General features: G+C 38.6%; 1 protein-coding gene across 1 annotated transcript in view; it reads left to right on the top strand.

The window, feature by feature from the left end:
- Window positions 1–394: 394 nt before the first annotated feature.
- Window positions 395–19,805, top strand: part of MAP2K5 (mitogen-activated protein kinase kinase 5) — a gene marked incomplete at its 3' end in the record, with an annotated part of 67,838 nt that continues 48,427 nt past the window's right edge. Inside the window, exons 1-6 of the mRNA XM_010164874.1 lie at window positions 395–437; window positions 6,103–6,170; window positions 10,992–11,061; window positions 14,664–14,704; window positions 15,450–15,517; window positions 18,197–18,245. Of these exons, the coding sequence (XP_010163176.1) occupies window positions 6,150–6,170; window positions 10,992–11,061; window positions 14,664–14,704; window positions 15,450–15,517; window positions 18,197–18,245 (249 nt within the window). The remainder of the gene's footprint in view (window positions 438–6,102; window positions 6,171–10,991; window positions 11,062–14,663; window positions 14,705–15,449; window positions 15,518–18,196; window positions 18,246–19,805) is intronic.

The raw sequence follows: 19,805 nt of genomic DNA, 5'->3' as shown, positions 1-19,805 counted from the left end.
GGCCGAGAACACTTCCAGGGAGGAGCAGCCACAGCTTCTCTGGGCAACCTGGGCCAGTGTCTGACCACCCTCACAGTGAAGAACTTCTTCCTAATATCTCATCTAAACCTCCCCTCTTTCAGTTTAAACCCATTTCCCCTTGTTTTGTCATTAGCTGCCCTTATGAAAAGTCCTTCCCCAGCTTTCTTGTAGCCCCTTCAGGTACTGGTTTGGGTACTGATTTGTGTTGTACTGATTTGTGTTGTGCACTAAAAAGTTTGTAATTTTGGGGGCAGTGGTGAGCAGCAGGACTTTCAGCCTGCAGCTGGGGACCAATTAAAGTGATTTACTGTGAATCATCTCCAGCATTTCCCGTTTGATATATAGCTCCTTCTCCTTTACGTTTTAGGATGTCATCGGTCAAGTTTTGCCGGATGCAACGACAACAGCGTTTGAGTGTGAGTACGACTTGTATCAACTGTCTCCTTTGTCACATTATAGAGCTGTCATTTTTTTAAATAAAAAATGTTTATGTTCATTATCCATTACAGTTAAATATTTATGCATTAATGCAAGTTTAATGATGATACTGAACTAAGCAATATTTTATTATTTAATCATATCTTGAATGAGCATATTTCTACAATATAGCTTTAATTACCAGTGTGACCTTACCGTGCTCTTACTCCTCACTGCAATTATATTACTTGAATTAAATGAGAAGTATAAAGTACCTGTAGGTCTAAGTTTAAAATGTTAATCCTCCATTAGAAGAAACCAAAAGAGCAGCAGCTTTTACAGAAATATGATACAATATACAGATTTTATACCAAATATAGCAGCAGTTGAAATTAATGTTTCCTTTCACTGGAACAGACATCTGGTTTTTGCTAGGAGGAATGCTGTGGGTTTAGTTTTCCTTTCTTTTCCTTCTGCTAGGCTCCAGCTAAATTCATCATCTCCTCCATCTCCTTTGTGAGAGCAGGAGGTGTGAGTAGCTACTCAGCGCCAGCTCCTGAAGGACGATGGCCCCTGCGTAGGCTGAGGCAGCAGTAAGAATTTCTAAAAGGTCATGTGGGTCTGGTTGAGAAGCTGAGAAAAAGAACTTGTGTGTAGGATCTGAGCAAGCTGCAGGCTGGGGTTGTCCCTGACTCATGAAAGGTGGTTATATTATGCTTTCACTGAGTGAGGAAAGCTCTCAGCGAGTATGTTAATGCAGATTTAGACCTCTATCTGCTAATATCCCAGCTCTGTTCTTTGAACCCTGTTTATTTTTATTTTTTGGAGGGATTCTGGGGGGATTGTCCTATCTGGAGAGCAATAAGCTGCAGAGTGGAGTCAAACATCTGTGTCTTAGGGGATAAGACACTGAGCTAGAGTTTTCTTCTAAGTGAAGAGGGCTCCTGCTATTCCCTTTTAATGTTTATTATATTATTTTTATGTCTAATTCTGTGGTTAATAGCAAGCGGGAACTGGAGGGGATTAGAAGTATTCTGTGAGTAAGGTAGTGATGCTGAAGGTGAGAGAGCAGATATGACTAGGTAGTTCCTTGCATTCTTAATACCATTTCTTCCCTTTTTAGAGCTTTATGGATAATTCTACATGTAGATAAAGGAAATATTGTTTTATGATCTTTCAAGTACTATTTAGTGCTTTTTATTTTTCTTTTCATATATTTTTTTTTCCCCCTCCTCAAATGCCAGAAACTTAAGAATGGAGGTGTTCTTTCTCTGTAGCCATGACATTTCTCCTGCCCTGCTTTTTAAAACAAGACTTTCTAAAGAGACCTGAGCAAAACCAGGCCCTAGACCTTGATATTATTTTTTTTATTTTTATGATTTGTTAATATTTTTTTACACACTTCCCACATCACAAATTAGCTTTGTTTGAACTTCATGCACCAGTAGCAGTCGCTGCAATCAGGGCAGTAGCCCATATTAATGGTACCATGTGTAGAACTTTCCTGGAAATACTTATTTCGTTGTGTCTTCTAACATCTGCTTCTGTGCTTTCAGTTCATGTCTCTAGTCTGTAATTTACATCTGCACAAAACCATTTCCCCTGCCATTTAACTGGCATCTAAAATATGTTATGTATATCGATTTTCCTGGGGTTTCTGGTTACTTTTTCCATCTCAACTGCTTAGATTTCACCAGCTTCAGCTTCATTCTCACCTGCTTCATTGCTTCTTCAGATGTGGATAATTACCACCCGGTGCAGGCTCCTCTACTCTTTGTTTAGTTATTGTTATCTCCAGCGTTCCATCCATCCATCCATCCATCGCAGCTCCTACCTGGGGCTGTACTTCTCCTACTGTTGGACCTTTATGTGGATTTCACCATTGTATTCCACAGCCCTACAAATAAAATCACTAACAACATATGGCCTGTTATGATCCTTTTATCCAAACTCTGCCATTTTGTGTATTTGTGACACACTGCAGATTTTGTGAAGATTGCTTCAGAATATTTGTTTACCATCTGCTGCGTTCTGTTTGGTATCTTGTGAGGATTTCTTCCTCCATTTTAAGTGACATTAGCAAAATCCAGCCAGTACGTAGGCTTTGTTGGTTCTACTTCTGCTTCCCTAATGTGCTGGAAAATCGTATTGCTGTGCTCTAGGCAAGTAGAGAAGCCTGGAAATCTTTCTGAACCCATGTGTCCTATCTAGCTAGTTTTTTGGGTTGTGCCCATTTAAATGTCATGATAGGGTGACAAAGGATCTCTGAACAGATACAAGAAGTATTATTTTTTTTCTGGTTTAGCTCTTTACAGGCATTGACTGCCTATTTTAGATTTGTCTTTTTTAATGCCAGGTAATATTTTCTGCCTTTTCATCAACATATTTTTAATTTATTCGCTTTGTACCACCATCAGGAATTTTGCAGTTCTGAGAACTTCAGAGTTAATGTCTTAATTATTTGCAATGAATAATATGTGGTGGTTTATTTTATTTTATTTTATTTTAAAATAAACATGTTGCAAGTGGGCTCTAAGAGTCTTCCAGCTTTTTAAAGTTTTTTTTAGTGAGCCCAGCTCATTCTGTTCCCTCAAGCCAGGTCTGTTTAACACCGTTTATCTCCATATATTCATCTCTCTCTGTCATATGTTTCCCCTCTTCTGCATTTTACTCTGATCCCTGCTTATTGATGCATGGCTTTGATTGTGTTCACTCTTCCAACAGCTGCTTCTTCAGCCGTTCTTACTCCGTTAGACGCTGCATCTGGGACTTGGGTTTGGGCCAGGTAGCTGTTTTACAACTCCTCCTCCTTTCTGCCTAAAATGTTTCCAGGCAAGGAAGCGTTCAGTTTCAACTCACTAATTCTTCTTAATCTTTTCATCATTCATGACTCGTTCGCTGCAGGCTGGTAACCCTAGCAAGTAGCTTTAGCAATCTGGCAGTTCACCAGTTAAATTTCCATGAGACAAGGCTCTTGTAGGACGTGGCTGTGCTGTCTCATTCCTCTCCCAGCTTTCATGTTCCTAGCGTCCCAGAGCTCTCTTCCAGTACATTTTTTTTAAGTGTAATTCTAAGGATTTTATGTTACTTTTTTTTCTTATTATTTTTATTTTGCTCTCTCTTCTGCATTGTTTTGCTTTTTCCATTACAGCCTCAGAATTACCTGCTAGGTTTTCAGAGGCAAAATGAACAAGCTCTTTCTCAAGCAATTTTAATTTATTGACTCAGATCTGTCACTACATTCTTTGCAAAATGAGGAGCAAAAGTAGTTTTCATCCAGGGACGTAATGTCACGTTTTTATGCTGACGTAACACGCAGGAGCTGTGATTGCAGGGAGCACATGGATCAGAGCACGTCTGTAGAGATGGGGACAGACAGACAGACTGCCCCAGCCTCTCCTTGCATCCTGGGCTGATCAGCAGCAAACCTGCTCCAGTCCTGAAGCCGTATAAATGCACTTGGTCATCTCCATCTCCTCACCTTTTGGTGTTCAATAGGTTGCCCAAGGAAGTTGTAGGTGCCCCCTCCCTGGAAGTGTTTAAGGCCAGGCTGGATGAGGCTTTGAGCAACCTGGTCTAGTGGAAGGTGTCCCTGCTGATGGCAGGGGGGTTGGGACTGGATGAGCTTGAAGGTCCCTTCCAACCCAAACCATTCTATGATTCTATGCTGTGTATGTTGCTCCTTGGTTTCTTGGACAGAATTGTTTTCATCTGTCCATCCCCATGTGTGTGGTTGTGTCTTGACCCACTGAGCCCCATCAGCTTTTGGGAAGAGGTGGGTGTCTCAGGCCTTTTAAATATCCCAACCTAAATGGACCCACATGTTTGAGATTCCCCACAATTGAGATTTTGGGGCCATAAAGGTGTGTGGATTTATCAGCCATTCTTTGGTATCAGTTGGATGTTTCATTGTTGGTTTATTTTCAAAGAGCTCCCTGTCCAAAGGGAATAAACAAATGTAAGACTGGGTTTTGGGGTTTTTTTTGTTTTCTTTTGTTAGTAAGTATTTAAGGAAGATATTTAAATTGCAGCAGGCAAAAATTGGAGACAGATCATTAACCCCTCCCTTCTCCCCCAAAGCTAGAGGAATAAAAAGAAATTACCATGTTAGTAACTGATTTGGAGGGGAGGGCTCTGTTCCCTTCATGTGATGACTGGTGCAGCTCTCCCATCAGTGAAAGTGTACGGACTTTTCACGAGGCCCAGGGCAGGAGAGCTCTTGTCAGAGCGAAGGAACCGCACGGGACATCTCAGCAACTGTGACACTGGAGCGTGTTGTTGCACCAGCTGGTGCTGATGGGAGGGGATTGAGCCCCCTGGTAAATCTGCACCTGCTGAATCCCACCATATGTCTTTGCAAAGTCTATTCTTCCTTCACATCTTCATATTTATAATTCTTTCTGAAAGCCTTGCTCTGCTGGAGCCTCTCTGAATCTTGCTCCCTTTCCTTGGGTTCTGTTTCTCCATCAGCCTCTTTCCTTACACCAGAAATGCCTTGTCTGCGTGTTTGTGGTTGTGCCCAAGCCATCATCACAAAACCATCACTGCCTGGTGATGCTGCTTGTGCCTCCTTTCACCCACAACTGCCCTGTGAATAAAACCACGGACTGCTTTTGCTTGCTCACAAACTTGTGTCTGCATCTAAATCTCTCTATATAAACTTCACAGAATTGTGTCTGCTTGCACGTTGGGGTTTGTAAGTCGGCGTCGCTGTGTCGTGGAAGATGCAGAGGTGCCTTTGTAACAGGGATGGGGAGAGAGGGGTGGGAGGAACTGAGCATACGGCAGGTGAGTTGAGGTAGGGTTGGCAGTAAGACTAGAAAGTTTTAGAGGGAGGGAAACCATTTCAATGTTTTTATTTTTTCTTTATTTCCAGTACCTGAAGGGGCTCCAGGAAGGCTGGGGAGGGACTTTTTACAAGGGCAGGGAGTGAGAGAACAAGGGGTGATGGCTTGAAAGTGTCAGAGGGGAGATGGAGCTGAGATGTGAGGAAGAAATTGTTTGGTGTGAGGGTGGTGAGCCAGTGTCCCAGGTTGTCCAGAGAAGCTGTGGCTGCTCCTCCCTGGAAGTGTTCTCGGCCAGGTTGGATGAGGCTTTGAGCAACCTGGTCTAGCGGAAGGTGTCCCTGCTGCTGGCAGGGGGGTTGGAACTGGATGAGCTTTAAGGTCCCTTCCAACCCAAACCATTCTATGATTTCTTTGGGGTTTTTTTGTTTGGTTGTTTGGTTGGTTTTTTTTAATTGTAGTAATTAACTTCTGATGAAAGAAACTGCCAAAACTGAACTCCCATCTGGGAAGATCGAAGCACACTTGGAAACTGTACTTTCCATTTGCTGTGTCAGAAGAACACCTTGATGGGTTTCAGTGAGGGGTTTTACATCATGTGTCAGGCACTCAGCTTCTGGAGAGGTTCTGGCAGTAAAAGAACTGTTGAGAGCAAAGTTTTGAGCACTTTGTTCATGCTGCTTTTTTAGATGTAGTTCTAGACTTTGTTAAGTCATGTTTGGAGTCGTTATTATTTCAGAGTACCTGGTTACCTTTGTAATTGGCTTATACATTCTTCATGTTTTTATTTGCTTCTAAAAGTCTCAGTAAAATCCTTACATATTAAAATTGTAAATATCCTTCTTCTCTCGTTCATGAATGTAATGCATTTCTTTGTTAGATGAAGATGAGGATGGTGATCGGATTACTGTTAGAAGCGATGAAGAAATGAAAGCCATGCTATCCTATGTAGGTATAGTAAAACAAATGCTATTTTTTTTCACATTTTTCCGTTTGTTTGTGTATTTTTGCTTGTATCAAAGTGTGAATGTAAGCTGCAGTGTTCACCGTACAATATTCCTGTATTAACAGTCTAATATTCCTGTATTAACAGTCTAGTACTCCTGTATTAACAGTCTAGTACTCCTGTATTAAGTGTAGGTGTTTAAAAACTCTGTCACATGAGATATATGGATATACTTGACTTTTTTTTAAAAAAAAAGACTTGTACATTTACTGGTCGTATCATAAACATTAAGAATAATATATCTTAATGACTTTTGCATTAGGTATAGTGCAGACTAAATGGACTATCAATTTCTTGTATTTTTTATGCAGTACTTAAAGTAACGGCTCATTAAAAATGAACCCCTGGGCTCTAAAAATTTTTCAAAATCTACTTTCATCTGGAGACTGTTTCACCCCTCCTAACAGAAGAGTTTCATTGTAGCTGCAGGCTCAATGTTCATAAAGGATTTAAAGACGTATTTTCTGGTTTTTAATATGATATATGTGTGTCTCTGTGTGCCTTTATATACATGGATGTGTAAAATCTCTGTCTAGATACCTATAAATATAAAATCTGTCTACAGAAATGAAGTATGCAGTTACTTATTGAAAAGGAATAATTTGAGTATAGCTGCAGTGTATCTTTCATGTTGCAGATGTAAGTGGGGGGGGAGAAAAATCATTTCACATTTCCTTTCAAATTAACTTGATAAGGAAGAAAATAACAAATGGGTGTTTTCTGTCTAAGCCAGATGGAATCCTGGTTCCTTATAAAGTGCACTTCTCACTATATTAATGGCCTTAACGTGGCCCGTATCAGAAACAAGCCCTGTTTGGTACCATTTGTAGGTGGCTTTGGTGGGATTTGATGACTTGGTTCAGTTTAATCCTCCTCATCAGTTCCCCATTGCAGGGACGTGCTGTGGATCACTTGCATCTTGCCTGAGTCTCTGCTTGATGGATCACTTTTGGGCACATATTCTCTTGTGTTTGGGAAAACCATGTAGAATAGAATCACAGAATCATTTTGGTTGGAAAAGACCTTTAAGATCATCGAGTCCAACCATAAACCCAACAAGACTGAATCCACCACTAAACTGTGTCCCTAGGCGCCACATCTACACATCTTTTAAATCCCTCCAGGGATGGTGACTCCAGCGCTTCCCTGGGCAGCCTGTTCCAGTGCTTGACAACCCTTGCAGTTAATTTTTAACTCGTGTTTCTTGATTTTATTTATTTATTTATTTCCCTTTAAAAACTTCCTGCCATTTTTGCTGTTAAACTGGAAAACTTGAATTTTCCTGGCACAGACTTAAGATTAATCATGTCTTTGTAAGGTCATCTTTTTGCTATGCTTCCAAGCTTACTGTTAAAGTTTCAGTACATTAGAATTATGATTGTTCAACTCTCTGCTTTCCCTTAAAAATTATGGGATGTCTGTAAATGACTTCTTTCCACTTCAGCAGCTTTTCTTCTCTGAAAATTTTCCCTTTGGTTTAAACTAGTTTTCTATTTGAGTGTTGCACTGATGATTGAACTTTCTAACATCCTATAGATGTCATTTTGGGATATGTTTATAAGAAAAAAAATGTTCTTAGCCTACAGGAAAAGGAATGAGTCTACTGTAATCTTGAAGAATATACTAGGGAAGAAAAATACTAATTTTGGAGTATTTTCAGGCCTGCAACAAATATTTGAAAGGTTGAACAGCTGCTAAAATATTTCTAGGAATTTTGAGATGGTTCAGTTTGCCTCCAGTTTTGCTAGTATTCTCCAAACCCAAAGTGAAGGATTTTCTTTCAGTTTAAGAACCAAAAAATAAATCCCTGAGAATACAGATCTCTTCTGTGCAGGTATGACACTATAATTGAGGAAGATGTTTTGGATCATGTTTGACCTCTTATCCTTAGGGTCTTTGATTTCTGAATTTGACAGTAAGTGATTTCAGGCAGTTCTGGATTTACTTGAGTATGCAAAAATACTTGGTATTATGGTTATTCAGATATTGTTGAATGGTAAATAGAATTATTTTTCTGTTGTGCATTGTGGTTAATTAAAGACAGATATTGAGTAGCAGCAGGGTTGCACTTTAGCTGTTGTCTTGTATCGGTATAAAAAGGCAGTAATTTTTTTGACAGCCACTGATTGGAACGTTGCTTGCAGCTTTCTGAAAGCAAGGGGTACATGCTCTGGATCAATAACTGGCAAATTTTCCATTAAAAAGAATACCTGAACAATGTTCCAAATAGCCACTGGCATCTTAATTTTCCATGGAAACCTCAAATGCTCAAGTGTGGAGGACAAGTCATTTTCAGACAATTTTTCCAGACTACTTGTTAACAGTTATTGCTGTCCCAAAAGGTTGACAGCTTACATGATTGATATTTCATTTACTTGTCATCACTGTTTGAGTAATGGAGAGGGCCATGTTTTTCTCCCCTCTCTCTTCCTCTGTTTTTTTTTGGGGGGGGGTAGGAAACAGTCCCATGTAGGTTTATTATTATTATTATTATTATTATTATTATTATTATTATTATTATTATTATTATTATTGTTATTATTATTTTAGATTTCTCCCCTCTCTCTTCCTCTGTTTTTTTTTGGGGGGGGGTAGGAAACAGTCCTTATTATTATTATTATTATTATTATTATTATTATTGAGAATATGTCATATATGCTTATACTGTGTATATGTATGTCTTCAAGTCATAGAATGCCACTAGTAAAATGATAATTAAAAAGTTTGTTTTTCTTAAACAATTTTCACAGAACCCCAGACTGGTTTGGGTTGGAAGGGACCTGAAAGCTCATCCAGTCCCAACCCCCCTGCCAGCAGCAGGGACACCTTCCACTAGACCATGTTGCTCAAAGCTTCATCCAACCTGGAATTTTATCCACCAGTGGAGCAGGAGATTCTTTTGCAGCTCCATAACTATTAGGTACCAGTAACACATTTTTGTGAAGGGAAATGGGGACGTGGAAAGAAGACTTGGCATATTATTCATGACCCCTCCCCTTCCCAATAGAAAATAAGTCTATGGGGTAGGCCTGACTCCTGAAACACCTTTTGATCATTTCAAAATAGCTTTGTTCTGTATAAGCACAGCGAAAGCACGTGTCACACAGTTATTTCAGATGTGGATTTATATGTTTGTACACTGATATGAATGAGATGCCCCTCTCAAAAATCTTGTGTTCAGATTTCAGTGAGGGAAATGCTTTTAGCAGCAAGCATTGTACTAGATGTACCCACAGGAGGTGGGGCTGGATGGATCCTTAAACCCTCGGCAATTTTCTTTATCACAGTTTTTTCCCAAAAAGGAAATTTCTTCCCATTTCTTGACGTTGAATGTGAAAAACAGAAGCACTGAAAAAGTTCTGCACAGAAATTGACTTTGGTGTCCATCTAACATTTGTTTACTAGAGTTCACGTTTAAACCCATTGTAAGAGGAAAGAAAAAGGTTTTGTAACATTAGGTAATTAATAAATTTTGTCTTTTTTAAGTTGAGTAAGTAAAAAAAATGTGTGTGTTATGGGAAACCGTTGGTGTGAGTGAAATACATGTGTTTGATTCCACAGAGACTTCGAATTATTTTCTTTCTTGTTGACATCCATTCTTGCCAGTTTGAGTAATAGTATCACAAAACACTGGTAACAGTGACATGCTGAAGTCTTAGACCACACTCAGCTGGTGAGAATTAGCATGAAAGTCAGTGGAGCTACACTGATTTATGCCATGAAGATCTGGCCAACAGCCAGCGTGCTTGCTTCAAAGATGTTCGACAATTGCAAAAGGAACGTGCTTTGTGATGTGCTTTCAATATTTAACACGTCGTGATGAGAGATGTGTGGGTTAGAGATAGTAAACTCGTAGCAAGGTCTGTCTCCTGCCCCAGGATTGTCTGATTGTGATGTTCAGTGGCCTGTCTGGTGAGTGTTTACTCCTCCTCAGGAGTGAGGGTCGATTATGAAAGGCTAATAAAGATTTTGATTTATTTAATCCAAATGTTTATTTCTTCACTTAGTGCCACTCTTCATCTTTGTGCCACTTCTCTGGCTTCTTCATTCCACATCAGCTATTTTCCATCTTCTTGAGTCTTGATGTTCTCAGCTACTTCTGCATCTTTTTGTCCATTCTTCACCTTTCTTTAGCAATAACCTTCCCCCCTAGGTCGCTCCTGGCAGTCCCTGCAGTGCCCGAGCTCTCGGTACGGCTGCAGTGGTTTTCCAGTAACGCTGTTCTGCAAACCCTGCTGTGCATTGAATTTGTACACCAAGGGAATGCACAGCATCTCCACTTATGTGGGTTGTGGCCCCGACTGCCCTGACTGTGTTTCATCACTGTAAATTCTTGGATAGTTTCCAGCTTCTTTTCTCCCTTGGAATTTTCCTAATTGCACGGTTTTTGACTATATTTACAGTGTTTCTTTGTTTCCACATTTGACTGGTTTTCTCAGCTTCTCCAGGTGTGGCAACTGCTGTGTTTGCTGTAAATGTTTCATTTGCTCACTCTTCTGAAGCATTTCCAGGTTTCAGGTGAGCCTGAAATTTGCTTAGCTGAGCCAAAACAGATCCCTGTGCTGGGCATCACAGCCTCTAGCTCATCTTCCTCTGTGCCACTTTATTATGTGAACATTACAAATAGTAAGAAAGCATTCTAAAGGCTGATATGTAATATAGCAATGAAAAAAAAAATAAATACACTGAATTAAACAAACCATAAGTGCTGTTACTACTATTCATACGTTACTGAGTAATCTCTTTCTTTAATCTCTTTGCAGTATTACTCCACTGTAATGGAACAGCAAGTAAATGGACAGTTAACAGAGCCTCTACAGATATATCCAAGAGGTAATGCTTACCAAATTCTAATCAACAATGATGATATCAGTAAACTGTTTCATCAACAGTTATGTTTTTGGGAGGTTTAAATGCATGTAACATGATGTTTACCTCTTAATTTGGATAGAAGAATTCATTATTGTGGGGAGTGTAGTGAAAACTACATTTATTGCATATAAAATAGCTAATTTACTGGAGTAAATTAGACTAACAAGATTTGGTTTGCATAGTACATATTTATGTACATTTAAAAAACTCATTGGTGATGGTTCTGCATGTATTCAAACCAAAGCAGATGAATAACTTAATTTTTGGATACTTAGGAAAATTGGGTTTTGTTAGATCTTTTTAATATCATTAGTCAATCTAACAGACTTGGGGAATGTGACTGTCATTGTTAATTTTGAAACTGGGAACATGTCTGTCACAGAAGCTCTGTGCGTGACATTTTATTTGAGATTTGGGCACTTAGTGGTATCAAAATGTTCGCTGGTACTTTAATAGTTCTGAACAGGGAAAGATGTAATCAATTATGTGGTCTAAGGCAATTAAAAAATAGGTCATCCTGAATAAAAATCTGTAGACAGTGAGTTAGATTTTTGGGAACACACCTCTCTCTCTCTCTCTCTGAATTCAGATAATGGTTAAAATAAGACTTAATACATTACATAATTCCGCTGATTCATTCAGATGCTCTCGCTATCCAGTCTTTGAATCTCTGATTCTTAATTGATGAAACAGATAAGGTTTAAATTCTCCAAGTAAATCTCCCAGCAATAAATTAATTGAAATAATTAAAAATTAAACTCTTCTCACTTAACTGATATTATACAAATAATCATACTATGAGTTTCCCAATTAAACATTCTAGACTTCCATTACTTACAACTCTCTGAAGTTTGGATTGGGCAATTAACCAACAGCTTTCTCAAACACATGCTAATAAGGTCTCAAAAGGAGGCTGGGTTTCCTGGTATTTCAGTAGCTCCTATGCATAAAGAGACTTGGATTCAAGGGGAATACAGAGATTTTTTTTATTATTATTATTATTTTTTTTATGGCTCAGGCTAGCAGGATCTGATTGAGAGTTGGGACTCCAGATATTTGAGCTCCAGGACTCCAGAGCAATCAGCAGTCGAAATGCCTCCTTGTGAGACGAGCACAGGGACAAGCTGCCTTCCCTCTTCCCAGGCTGCGGTGCGAGGGGCTCAGCCTTTCTCCTGAACTTGTCTCTTTCTCTAGCAGGCCATTTAATTGCAGACTTACACCCTAAAAACACTGACCACCACTTGCAAGAAAGAACATGCCAGGCTGTCATGTGGCTTGGAGAAACTAGTATAGTGGATGGTCCCAATTGGGAAGCCCTTCTTGGAAACACCAAGTGATTAGCTATATTTCCCATTAAGCAAACCACTGGAGGAAGTTGTGGCAGGAGATGCTCAGTAGCTGGCATGCCTGAGTGTTTAAAGGGATGTTTTGAGGTTACAAATCAAACTTCACCTTCTTTTAGAGTCTCCTTTTGGGTCATTCCTGAAGAACCAGCCAAAATTCCTTCTCCTTTCTTCTTTTTTTTTTAATTTCCTTTACATCCAAGGATAATCTTCTTCGACTGTACAGACTCAGAATTCATCTCCATGCTGCTGAGGATATGATCCCCATGTATTATTTCCACATTTTCACCATTGGCTCAACTGTGCATGTGTCTACTGGGCATTTCCTCATAGGTGGCTTGCCCCTTACTCTATAAATTGTTTCATCTTCCTAAATCACCTTCTTAAAAGATCTCTTATTTCTGGGTTACAGCTTTAAAACTACCTTGTGCTCCCTTCATACCCAGACTGCCTCAAAGTTCTGCTGCAATATTCAACAAAATGTACTTTCCTGCATTATTTTTTTTTCTGTCTTCTGGCATTTAAAGTTCTAGTCCTGCCTCTCTGATGAATATCCCAAATTTTAGCACAAGCACTTTTCTTTCATGCCCTTTTGGCCCTGTCTCTCTACATTCTGCAGTTTCAAGCCCCATCAGTAATATTCAACTTTTCTGCCTGTAATTCAAGGTTCTCCCTTTCTAATCCTTTGAGTTCTTTTCCCTTTTTGCCTCTCTTACTTCTGAGGAAGCCTTCCAGTTGCTGGCTCCAGTCAGCTTCCAAAAATTCATGTCTTCCATAAAGCCTACCAGTAGTAAATGTCCACGTGCCATCCTGTGTTTCCTTGGCTGTGCTGTATTCATTTGAGAATTTAAAAGTCTCAAAGGGGAAAAATGAGTATTTTGTCTGTTTTTTTAAAAAATGCATTGTTGTTGTCTAGGTAGTAGGTGCCAGAGTTCTTTTTTTTAATACTGAAAATAAACTTCTGTGTGTGCATATACATAAACAAGAGTGTGTGTGCACACACACACATATATATATATATATATATCCTATGTCATATATATATATATCCCATCTGTGGAATGCAAGGTGAGTATACCATTCAAATATGTATCATAAAAAATATTATTCTTTTAATATCTTGTTCAAAATATTGATTTTAATCTACTGGAAAAAATATAATGTATGTATTTTAGAATAGTTTATTGTTTTCTGTTTGTTTTGGGTTGTTTTTTTTTTAATGCCCACGGTATCATAATATTTTTCTTCTTTAAGATGCACGTGGTAATTTCTAATGTCATTTAAAGGCACATGGCCTGCCCCTAACTGATGTGTTTAATAACTATCATCTGTGTCCTTCTGACTAATAAATAGTTCTGTTTCCTGCTGTCAAAAATGGAAGTGAAATACATGTGCATCCGAGAAAGAGAAAAATCAAATTCATCCCTCCTCAGACAATCAATCAAAAGTGACAGGCCCTTTAACATACAATTTGTAGGGCACTGTAGTTTTAAAATGGGAACTGTCTGTAACATGTAGCTAGAAGCCTTTATGGCTTTAACACTTGAAAAAAAAGCACATCCACCGACTGGAAGAACGAGGCAATATATAGTTGGAGAGACTTCAGGAAAATCCTTTCTCCTCAAGCAGTATGTCCCTCTGTAAACCTAGAGATCATCATGAGGTGCCACTTGTGTACATCTGTGTCCAAAATGTGGCTTTTTGTATTGCATTTACCCACTGTTTGGTTTTTTGAGACTCGCTGCTGTTGCCCCTGACGTGTTTTTTTCCGCGTTTAACACAAACCGTCTGCGTTTGACAATGTGACTGATTCATGACGTGTGGCAGCTGATTCCTTTAAAATACAGCTTGCAAATATTTCTGTTAAATGCCAGGAAAAAAAATACAGCGTGTGAAAATATAGTGACATAAGATTTTAATTTGAATTACAAAATAAATTGGATAATTTAAGCCAACAGTTCTCTTGATTTTGATGTGTTTTAAGCAGAAATTAGAATTTATATTACATGGTGTCAGAAAGCTCTTAGCATTTATAAATGCTCACTCCTGCAAGTTAAAAATCCTGCTTCATAATTCCCACTCTGGGTCTTGTGAGGCACTTTTCAATCATTTCTCTCTGCTAATTTTGGTGTCACCCTCATTTCTTTTTAAAAGATTCATTTTGAGCAAATTTGTAAATGGCCCTGATGTGTTCTACAATTTAGTCAATTACTGTTTCAGCCTGCAAGCCTCCTGGGAAACGGAACATACATGGCCTGAAGGTACGAATTTCAATAATTGTTTCAGTAAAGTTAGATGGATTTGTAATGCTGTGTTCCACTTATTGAAATGTCAAATAAAACTGCACTTTCTTGAGCTCTGACAAGCAGATTTTTTAAATTTTTATTTTTTTGTGTGTGTGTGTGAGGGTGGGAGAAAGATTCATCTGCTTGCTGTTGACTGCGATATCTATATATCTGGTTTTATTAAAAATGGAATTGCCTTTCTTTTTGCTTTTAACCTCTGTTAATAAGGTTCTTAAATTTTAATATTCAGTTTATCAACTAATACCTGCTGGTACTTCAAAGAGGTTTAAAAAAAACCCCACCATATTCATTTGATTGCAGTAATTTAAGTGTGGAAGAGACTGCAACGAAATTCTTTCAGGTTGTTTGATTCATTCAGGTATGCTTATTGCTTCTGTAATCATACTCATTTTGAAATGCAGGAGACAACAAATATATTAAATGATTGTTTAGTTTTTAAAATGAGAATAAATGATGGACATATCATCTCTTTTTCTGTATTATTTAACTAAGCATTTCAGCTGTAAAGACAGTATATTGTAGTCCGTGAATTATATAGCCTGCTAACCTACATAGAGGCGAGACCTCAACCGTCGGCATACCTAGCAACAAGCTAATTAACCTTCATAGTGAAATGAGAAATTCATGGCAAATTACAGGTTAATTAGAATAGTGTCCTCTGAACACAAACGACTGATAAAGATCCTTTCCCTGCCTGCAGGTAAATACGCGAGCAGGGTCTGCTAATAATAGCAGTTCGGCAGTCTCGGATTCCCTTCCAAGCAATAGGTAAGAGTCCAGAATGGGAGCGTATGTTTTGGTTTATTTTCTTTTATTAAAACAAAATGGAACCTTGTGTGCAGTAGTTACCAACAGTAAGCTTGATGTTGAATAACTTTTTTTTCAATATGACTACTGGGGAAGACGAAATTACCTTGATTCATGGATCTTGTTAGACTCATGCTGCTGGTTGTTCAGGAGAAGTATTTTCTGCTGAAAGAAATGTCTTTGCTGGGTATTTCAGATGGCTTTGTCCTTTATAAAGCGTTGAAATACTGTTCGTGGGGGAGCTAATTTGTTTTAGTTGATCTAATAATCACTGTGGTGAGGTCTGTGTGTTCAGGTCTTCGTTGCTTATCTCATTCCAGGATAATTTTATTTTAAAATTTGATATCCGATTCAGTAGGTTTATTATTGTTTCTGAAAAATCTGAACAGCTTAGGTGCCCTGTTCATACAGTTTCAGGAAAGTTTTGGAGTCCATCTCCCTTATCTTTCTTTTTAGATTCCAGTCCTAATATCAAAACCCATATTAAGATCTGAAAGTGCAAGAGAACTTGCTCTCTTTTTTTCCTAGAGAGCTGTTTTTTACATACTGGAGCATAAACTCCCTTTTATTACATGAACTGTTCCAGGAAGTCATTATACTCCATACTGATGTTAAAACAAATAAAAAAACCCACAAAAACTCCTTATGTATTCTTAAAAGGAAATAAGAAAAGTCTGTCTCCATCCTCGTCATATAAGAGCATATTTGAAACGTGGGACTAGAAATCTCTGGAGGTCCCTTTCAACCTAAATTATTCTATTATTCTATTATTCTAATAAACATGTAATATTACATTTATCTGTGAATCAACGTGCTACTCCCTTTTCTCTCTGAGAGCATTTTGAAATAAAATAAAATAAAATGGAGAGAGATGAACATGATCAAAGCCATTGATGCATTAAGCATCTCCAGTGGGTGAAGTGTTGGTACCCGGTCTGGCAGATGCCACGAAGTGCTGCAGGGATGGGGCAATCCCACAAACCTCATCTTTGCGTGGTGGGAGTGATGTGACGTGGCTGTGCGTTGATGAGGAAGATGGGTAGCCCCATTCAAGTACCACTAAAACTAGTTTTGATTTTTTTCCTCTTTAGTGGCTTTGTTAATTGAGGAGATAAAAAAAGGAAAGCCAGTACCCTGGGTGAATCTCTTCTAGCAAAGTTTGCCCCCATCCCCTGGGGAAGATTTGCTGTGTATTGCTGTGATGAAGATCCTATCCAAGGCTCTTTAAAGGAAATAAATCTGAATGTCTTTATGAACTGCAGTCCTCCTCCCAATCTGTCACACCACTGAACTAAGTAAAGCTGCTTTCTGTTGCTGTTGTGCTTTGGCTTTCAGTACTTTGAGCTTGTTCTTAAAGTGCATCAAAAATGAGGCTTCTAGAAGATTCTTGTCACCTTATTTAGTGGTTAATTGCCATTCCTTTTCCGAAACCTCCTGCACTATGAGTTTCGTTTTTGAAGTAATTGAAAGTCTCTCTTTGTTTCATGTTCACAAATTGTTAGTCGTGAAAGATGACAAGATCAACTTATGTTTCCTTGGAAAACTTAATTTTTCTTTAAAGTAGTCATGGGAACAAGAGGCCTATTAAAGAACAAAGCCACCAAATATGAAATCTGTGTTTTCACTGTTCCTGTTAATAATGATCTGTGATCAAGACACGTGCACATGCCTTTCAAGAATATATTATTTTGTACTTTTTTCTTTTTTTTTAACTTCAGTCAGAAGAGCAGAATGTCTCTTTGAGATTAAGTTTTGCAGATGTATTTCTACGCAGGCAGCTTGTTGTGTTGAACGTACAAGGAACAGAGTTTGTCAGGAAAGGAGGTGAAGCATTATTTTGCGAGCGGGTGGAAGTAGTTTGAAGCCTACAAAACCTGAAGGCTGTAGTTTTACCTACAAAACACACCAAGCTGATGGTTGTGGTTTGTTAAAATTCACTTATTAGAAAAAAATAATATGGGTTATTTTGTGTAAGGTACGACCGCTGACACAGGAGTAGTTTCTCCTGAAAAAGCAGAGGGATTGCAGCAGCAAGGTGACCTGAAATGGATGCTCATGTCAATCTGGATTCACCCTCCTCAATTTAGGCGTGTCCTTGAGATGCCTAAATTGAGAGTTGTACTCACCTGCTCACCATACTGCGATCTGTGGTCAGTTGGGGTAGTAAGACATCATCGATGGCACACCCTTCTGCTGCAGATTTATAGAAATTATTGAGGGATAATGCCCTAGGAGGTTTAAAACAAGGTAAAGCACCTGAAAACTAGATGTCAACCTTATTTTCCTGTTGTTTTTTGAAACACCAGGTGTGTGAGGATATCTTTTTTTTTTTTTCCTTCTTCGAACTGACAACCAATAGGTTGTATCTCAAAGGGTACTATAGTCAGGTATCTAAAAAAGCTAGTTTGTAAAGGTAAAAAATATATTGATTTTCTTAAATGTTCTTTGCTTCTCCATTTCTGCTGTCTGCAGTTTGAGGAGTAACTATGCTGAACATCAGTCAGCATTGCTAAAGTTAAATCCACTCAGAATATGTAACCGTGAACTTAACCTGATGGCTTGTTGTATCTTATGGTTTCACTTGGTTTGTGAGAGTGAAGTGGCACAGTCATTAAAAATAATTGCCTCTTATTTTTTCAGCTTAAAAAAGTCTTCTGCAGAGCTGAAGAAAATACTTGCAAATGGCCAGGTAGGTGCACTGAATTGAGTCTTGGCTACGTGCACGTCTTGTTCCTGCCTAATACTGCGGTGATTGGCATACCACAAATAGGTGGAGAGATGCTTACTGCTCCTTTAGGTGTAATGTGTTCTTTTAATACAGAACTGGAGGGACCATGAAAACCTTCATGATATGAATGAGTTGTGTGTTCTGATTTACTTTGATTGGCATAGCAATTTGCTTCCCATTTCTCAAAATGTGCTAATCAGATTTAGCTCCAAATAGATTGAAGTACCTCACACATGTTGCACTACAGCCACAATTTCAGGGAAGAAAGTTAATCAATTTTGAATAACTAAGTCAACTGCTAAGTTAGAATGACCTTCATATTTTTTAGGACAGTAGATACTTAAATATTTAGCGGGTTCTTGCAAGGAACCACTCCGTACTGTTTGAAATCACCTAATGTTGTAGCTTCTTAAAAAAACCCAACAAACCTAAACCAAAAAATCCTTAAAAAGTTATAGAAAGCTGGCTTCTTACTTTCTCTTCCTGCTCCAGGCATCCAGATTCTGGCACCTAGAAGTGAAATGTTTAATGTAGCAATTGATGGACAAGTGGATGTCCTGGAGAAAACGGAGCAATCATTTCTTGCCCGTTTTGAGCTGAACGTACGGGTAGGCTGGTGATAGTGTAATGACATTAAATATACGCAGTTAAATTAAACTCCCTTAAAAGAATCCCGGTTTCTTCAGCAGCAACATAAATATGTTTTAATGTTTGTCATAGTGAAAGCCCTTTGATAGCCTCGGAGGCAAGCGCCTGTCCATTGCGATCAAGCTTGCCTATTAGGCTCTATTGACTGAGACATCTGTGTCACTGCAAATAAAAGACTCTTATTGATTTTCTTAACTGCTGTTCACTTCCCCTCCATGTTTCGAAGGCTGAAATCTTAATTATCTCAGATGCGTATTCAGTGCCTTCACACAATGACCTCTCCAAGCCTCATTGGCATTTCATGAATCAAGTAGTTGTAGTTGAGCGTGTCAAGAAGATAAAGGCTGGTCTTCATGCTTGTCCTTCGGTATCACCTGTAACATTGTGGTCTAATAGATGAGCGTGCCCCTCTAAAACCTGAGTCCAACAGCCCCATATTGCAGCCTTGCCTATTTGGCACTGAGTCCTTTGAATACAGCTTGGAAATGTATTTTTAAGCTTGTCAGCGTGCCTTACGTGCAGACATAATTTAATATTCCCCGATTTCTACCAGGTAGGTTTGTTCATGTTTCAAAATTACAGCTAAACAATATATTTCCCTGAATAACTTAAAATTCTGTAAGGACCAGCAGCACACTTCTGAACTTTTAAAATGAAGTTGGTAATTACTTCAATGTTACTCATTTTGTTAAAAGTAGAATTACTGAACATAAGTAAAAGTCATCTTTTTGTGATCGAGTCCATTAGCTGTATTTGGCATTTTTTTTCTTCGAAGTACTAGAAATTAGTTTTGTGTGTGCCCTGCAATAGATGGTTACAGATTTCTTTCCTGCACAGTAGAATTTTAGAAAGATATAAAGGAACTAAAACTCT

The sequence above is a fragment of the Antrostomus carolinensis genome, unplaced genomic scaffold (assembly GCF_000700745.2).
Source record: "Antrostomus carolinensis isolate BGI_N321 unplaced genomic scaffold, ASM70074v2 scaffold5943, whole genome shotgun sequence".
Classification (NCBI taxonomy): Eukaryota; Metazoa; Chordata; class Aves; order Caprimulgiformes; family Caprimulgidae; genus Antrostomus; species Antrostomus carolinensis.
Note: the sequence above shows the minus strand (reverse complement) of the source record. Positions and strands in the feature narration are given on the sequence as shown.